General features: G+C 37.0%; 1 protein-coding gene across 1 annotated transcript; it reads right to left on the bottom strand.

The window, feature by feature from the left end:
- Positions 1 to 243: 243 nt before the first annotated feature.
- Positions 244 to 1,817, bottom strand: LOC104457114. Its single transcript, XM_010072056.1, has 3 exons — positions 1,071 to 1,817; positions 832 to 978; positions 244 to 561 (listed from the first exon to the last, which is right to left on the bottom strand). The coding sequence occupies exons 1-3, from the start codon at positions 1,815 to 1,817 to the stop codon at positions 244 to 246; spliced, it is 1,212 nt and encodes a 403-aa protein (XP_010070358.1).
- Between the last annotated feature and the right edge of the window lie 5,007 nt (positions 1,818 to 6,824).

The raw sequence follows: 6,824 nt of genomic DNA, 5'->3' as shown, positions 1-6,824 counted from the left end.
TACATAACTTATAAATCAAAATTAGGGGCAACAAATAATTAAATAAACAAACATATATCCATAGTCGAAAAAATGACTTCAAAGAGGGGAAGAGAATCAAAGCCAAATCCAAATTAGGGGCAACAAATAATTAAATAAACAAACATATATCCATAGTCGAAAAAATGACTTCAAAGAGGGGAAGAGAATCAAAGCCATCCATAATTGCTTTGTGGATGCTACGTGAATGATGCTCTTATTTCGTTAAGTAATCACTAGCTCAATTCTAGAAGGTAACTTTCCCTTGAGCTGTTGCATAGCACGTTCTCTAGGTTCCTTCACTTTAATCATCCTACCTGAGAAATATCCTTTATCATATGGCTCCAGACCTAAATCACAAGGATTCACCACTAACTTCTCTAAAGCAATGGCATTCTCGACAAGGTAATTCACCAGTTCGTAATCACAAGGTCGACCATAATAATTGCAAAATTCAACTTCCTTTAGGTATTGATGGACAGGGCCAACAACTCTTTCCAATTTTCTTCCCTTCTCGTTTGGTTTCCACCATGGGTTCGTCAACTGTGGCAAAAGAAGAATGCCCTATATTATTAATCATCCCAAGATATTTGTGCATTGGAAAATGCTAGTGGAAGAAAGAACTTGCGAAAGAAAACATTTCTACGCGGATTGTCGCATCAAGCAAATACTAATTACATGATAACCCAATAACTCACCCATAAGCAGAGACTCAAGTAGGATTTTACATTGACTTGGTTTATCATATTCGATGCTACTATATGTGTCTAATGCCTAAATAGATTAAGACTTGAACAAGGCTTGAAAACCCACCTCAAAAACAAAACTCCGCAAGTAGGGGCATGCCTCGATCACAATAGTCAACGGAAGTAAACTTATATCTCCAGATCCTCCAACTCTTAGCTTCAATTGCTTGACACTTGTCAATTTAGGTAATTCACTAGGAATAGCCAAGTGAGCCTGCAAATTAAGCAGAGAGAGAATCAAAGACAACAAAGATTGTAAAAAAGAATTAACTTACGAAACCTTAAGAAAATAGTCAGTGCTCTTACTGGATGCGAATAATCAAATTCAAGTTCGAGAATCTGCAAACACGGAAGACTTGAAAGCTGAGGCAAATCATTACGCAAGATCGATATACATCCACTCAAAGACACCTCATGGAGCTGGGGGAGCTTGTCCATAGACAATAGACTATACAGTCCCACGAAAGTGAAGGACACAAGATCCATGTCACAAATCTCAATGCATTCAAGATCAAAACAACATGCTACGCACAAGTACTTCAGCTTCAATGATTGGCCAGCAACTCTAAGCCTATTCAAAGTACGAGCGTCGTCCAAAGTCAATCGCTCTAGAACCGGAGAATTGGCGAGCAGTTGCTCAATGAGTTTGCCATCCACAATTACTCGTTTCAAGTGGAGCTCTTCAAGATACCTAAATCCAACATGCCAAGGTATGGAAGGGCTCAAGCCAACTTTACTTAGATCTGAAGACTGTTGTAAACACCCCACATCAGCATCCATAATTGTCTCATGCCCTAATGGATATGGCAAGCAACCATCAATCAGGTCCTCCTTATACACAGGCTCGAAATTTAGATGGAGAACTTTTACTCGTTTCGCCAATGCAAACTTAATCCATCGATCAATATGAGACTTACATGAGAAATTCAGGTCAAAGCATATCGTGAATCCATGTAAAGTGTGATCTCTTCCACTTTGACAGTGCACTACATTGTCCACCCATTCCACATATCTAGCCCTCTCCTTTTCAGCTATCTCGGGATTAGCTTTCATCCCCCTCAATAAGTCAGACCAGTCGAAATCAAGGTAATCAAGGTTGGTAACGTGACGAGTAGACAGTTGTCTCCATCTTTTGGAAAGAAGACAAGTCGCTTGTGCTTCTCTCAATGTCAAAAGAGATAATATATAGCCGATAACGTCTTCGGGCAAACTGCTGATCCGATCCTTTGGGTTGAGTTTCATCAAAAGGAAAACAAAAATCCAGAAATAAGGTAAGATGGAAAATAGGAAGCAGGAAAATTCAAACAAACAAACATAAGAAAAAACTAAACTTCCTGTCAGAAACAACAAGAAAAGGCACGGCTTTTGCTCTATTGGCCAATATATTCAACTGAAAAATCCTCTATGGGTAATCTTGCGACTAGTTCCAACCTCAAAGACGAAACTTTACCTCGTCGGCAGATTCGGCTTTTGCTCTATCAGCCAACTTATTCAACTGAAAATCCTCCATGGTAATCTGAGACACGTGTATGCAACGTTGGCTTACCGAGCACAGAGAGAGAGAGAGGGAGAGAGAGGGAGAGAGAGAGAGAGAGGGGGGGGTGTCTTCTTGCGACTAGTTCCAACCTCAAAAACTAAAACGTTACCTTGTCTGCAGATTCGGCTTCAGGATCAGAGCGGAGCCTCTTTGGAGATGGAGAATCCATAGACGCCGGCATTAGTTCACCTTCCAGTTCGTCTCCTTCTTTTAGCCTTCCCAATCACATCTTGAGTATATATTAGATTTTAAGTGAAATTCAAAAACACCCTTCCGATGCGATATCTTTTTCAATATTCCTAATCAGCAATATCCTTTTTAACCACATATGATGATTCACATTGAGAAAATAATCTTACACAAAAAAAAAAAAAAAAAACATTGTGAGGTATATATTATCGCTAATGGCGTGTCTTGAATATCTTTTATTTTTCCACTTTGACTATTTGCAATATGAAAAATTTCACATTGATAATTTAATTGTTAGTATGAGATACAAAAATTTTACCTAATTTGTTTTTTACTTGTGCACATGGATTGCCTTTTAATCGTGAGCCACACCACAGATCAGAGACTTAATCCATTATTCATATGCTATAATTATACCCTTCAATGCGATATCTTTTTGAAATTTCCAAATCAGCAATATTCGTCTTAACCATGTATAAGGATTAACATAGTGTCTTAACCATGTATAAGGATTAACATAGTGAAAATTATCTTACACAAAAAAAATAAAGAATATTGTGAGATATTTATTATCGATAATGGCATGTCTTGAACAATTTTTATTTTTCCATTTTGACTTTTTTGCAATATGAGATACTTGAAAATTTCACACTGAGATTTTAAATTGAACAATGAAATATGATAATTTAATTGTTAGTATGAGATACAAAATTTTTACTTAATTTGTTTTGCACTTGTGCACATGAATCGCATTTTAGTCTCGAGCCACACCACCTATCATAAGCTTAATCCATCATTTATATAATATAATTGTACTTTTTTATGAAAACAATTTAGGATCCGATGGTATGTTCATAGATTAAACCCAAGAAGATGATTGTTTATATCACGACCTTCAATCAAGGGAAACCCCCTAAAAAACCATGCTAGCTGTTCACCAATTGCCTACCAAATTCTGGAGCATTTGCATTTTCTATAAAAATCAGCTTCAACTGAAATTTCCGTTCCCCGTAGAAGAGTTCTTCATCTTCCGATCTGACCTTCAATCTCTGTCTCTCCATTTATGGAAAAGGAGGAGTGGAGATCAAATGATCAGCAGAGCTCCGAGGAGGATGACGGCGAAGTGGAGGCTATCAAGCCGGCCGTGGATGTCTCATGATAGCTGCAAAATGTTTAAGAAAAAAATTAATGAACTGCTACGCTAGACAACGTCTATATGAAATCACAGAAAATCCAATCAGGCAAATACATAACGACTGCCCCAAAAATTTAATCTACGCCATGAAAATTTCCACCCAACATCAAATGCAAACGTCAGTCCAGATGGAAACTGCTATGAAATCGAAGCCAAGCAAGTTTATGTAAAAGGTGCCGACAAATGTCAGATGAAATCATTAACATGAAACCCAACGAAACCAACATTATTGATGCAAGAGTAATTCTCCCAGGTCAACAAAAATTTGACAGAAGTAATTGAACATATCAAATTCATGTACCATCGTGAATTGGAACCACCTACGGGCGGTGAAAATGCCGCAATGCTCTGGGAACTCGCAGTTACTTTGCAGTGTCTAACAGGGGCCGCGGCAATGAAGTTATTTTTTAAGCTGCCGTTGGGGTGTTGACTAATATAACCATTGACTTAGTTATATCTCACCAACGATAATTTGGCTATGGCTTTGGATACGATTATATATCTAGGAACTTAAGTGTTGGATGCATATGCTGAATCAAATTGCTCTCTGTTTAGTAACACAGTAGTGTATATTTCATCTACAACTATAATTTTAATCTTTTATTTCGCTTCAGACAGTCGACGACTTTCTTTTTTCTCGCATTTTGGATGGGCAAAACTTCCTGATGTCAAGAATGATATTTAACAATGCCAACGACATCAAATTGATACAAGTGCTACGTTTCAAGTATTGTATTCTTAATTTTAAAACGATAGAACTACTCACATGGCTATTGTACTTGATGTGATCTACGTTTCAACAACAAATTTGTTCTTGGAACAGAATTAAGAAGTAAAAAAAAAAAAATGTTTCTAGAAACAACTCCATAATCAAGCCCAAATCTTTGTACTTTTTTTCTTCTTTTCTTTCTTTTTCTCCTCTTCTTCTTCTTCCCCTAGCCAATCGTCAGCGATCTCGCTAGACCCTCGCCAAGGTTGGGTGAGGCTCCGACTTCCCCAAGGCCAACAACCTCACTAGCTCTTGTTTGGCTGGTCACCAACCATCGTTGTGGTCAACGATCGACTATAGGAAGAAGAAGAGAATTAAAAATAAAAAGAAAAAAAGGTAATAAAATTATTTAAAAAATTGAAAGAAATTCTAAGCCACGAAAATTTTTGAAAGTCATAACAAATGCATTTTTATTTCGAGAATAAATTTTAGATGGTTATTAAACACCTTCAGATGCTCAAAAATTTGTCTTGAGAATAGAATAAAAAATTATTTCTAAGTAAATATTGTTATTGGGAATATAATGGTTACCAAAGACACTTTGACTTAATTAAGAACCAAATAAATCCTTTCTCTCCTACTATCACTCTTGTGACCAACAGAAGGGGAAAACTTGAAAGGAAGTTAAACTAGTAAATCCAATATAAAATTAACAACAACAAATTATTATTGAATAAACATACTTTTAACAATTGGGGATTTCCTCAGTAGTCACTCTTCTTACTTGGGATAGAGGAGTTGGGAGTTCGATTCCCTACCTTCCTGAGAAGGCTGGGGTGGGAGCGCATGAGTGATATAGCTGAGTTTTGCAACTTGTACACAATATATAGAACACATAGTTGCTTGTAAAATAGATATAGGATGAGATCAAGGGGAAAAAAGAACAACAAACATACTTTAAAGAATGGAAGTGAATTAAGTTGCAAAAAGTAGCCATTCCATATCAACTCTCTAAGTGTCGTGAGAATGTGGCTTTGCTTCCATTAATTAATCGACTTCTCTAGGTTTCTTCACTTTTTCCGACCTACGAAAGAATTATTTTTCATTACAAGGATTTATCACTTACTTCTCAAGAGCAACGGCATTCTTGATAAGGTAATTTACTAACTTGAGATCACAAGGTTTACTGTAATAATTATTAAATTCACCCTCCTTTAGGTACTGATGTGTAAGTCTAACAACTCTTCTCAATTCTCTTTGCCTACATAGGCACATCGAGTCCCTTAATTTTGGCAGAAGAAGAACCTTATATACTAGTAATTACCACATGATATCGTTGCATTGGAGAATGCCAGTAGGCATTCAAGAACCAACTTGCAAAATAAAGTATGTTTGTGTGGATTGTAACATCGAGCAAATACTAATCATATGATGTAGCAACAACTCATCCATAAGCCCCAAAAGCAAAGACTTGAATTAAATTCAATAGTGCCTTCATTTATCATAGTCGATCCTATTGCATTTTTCTAATGCCTAAATAGATGAAGAATTGAACAAGACTCGAAAATCCACCTCAAACACAAAACTTTGCTAACAGGAACATGCCCCGATCACGAGAGTCAACAAAAGTAGACTTGCATCTCCTTCTGTTGCAATTCTCAATTCTAATTGCTTGACACTTGTTGATTTAGGTAGTGATGAATCCATCGACCTTCCTACGTATTAGAGAGAGAATTAAAGGCAACACAGTTTATAATAAAGAAATAATTTAGGAAACCTTATGCAGTCTGTTAGTGCTCTTACATGGAGTGATTGAGAAAAATTTAAGTTTGAGAATTTGAAACAATAATGACTTGAAAGCTAAGACAGGTTCACATGCCCACAATCCAACAAAAATCCTTTAAAAGATACCTCAGTTGGCCAGGGGACCTTGTTCAAACACAATAGACTTTATTTTCCTATGATAATGAGGAATACAAGATCTGTGTCATGAATCTCGATGTGTTCAAGATTCTAGCGACAACTTATAAGCAAGTATTTTAGCTTTAGTGATTGGCCAACACTATTCAAAACCAATTGCTCTATAATTGGACATTATCGAGTAGTTGCTCAATAAGTTCTACCTCCACAATTAACTCGAATCAAGGAGAGCTCTTTGAGATACCTAAACTTGACATGCTAAGAGCTAGAAGGGCTCAAGCCAAAATTAATTAGACCAGAAGACCCCCTGTGAATAAAGGTCGGTCATGCAATTTTCTCTCTACAATAGTAGAGCTTTCCCTCCCATGGGTGGAGCTTTCCCTATCCCCCAAGGGTGATAGCAAAACCAAACCCTAAATCCCAGAGACCCCAACTCTCATCTTCTTCAAAATGGAGATTTCATCTCGCCAGCCTCCTAGGAAAACCAAGCACTCATCACCCAAAGCCCCA

Source organism: Eucalyptus grandis, chromosome 1 (genome assembly GCF_016545825.1).
Source record: "Eucalyptus grandis isolate ANBG69807.140 chromosome 1, ASM1654582v1, whole genome shotgun sequence".
In the NCBI taxonomy this organism is placed as follows: Eukaryota; Viridiplantae; Streptophyta; class Magnoliopsida; order Myrtales; family Myrtaceae; genus Eucalyptus; species Eucalyptus grandis.
This window is presented reverse-complemented; position numbering and strand designations above follow the sequence as displayed.

Bases quoted from the DNA above. Each gene is read 5' to 3' on its own strand.
- LOC104457114 (XM_010072056.1), bottom strand. From the start codon at position 1,817: ATGAAAGCTAATCCCGAGATAGCTGAAAAGGAGAGGGCTAGATATGTG. The intron at 979-1,070 runs GTAAGAGCACTG...CTTAATTTGCAG, and splicing joins AATTTGATTATTCGCATCCA to GCTCACTTGGCTATTCCTAG. The intron at 562-831 runs GTGGGTTTTCAA...CTTTTGCCACAG, and splicing joins TGCGGAGTTTTGTTTTTGAG to TTGACGAACCCATGGTGGAA.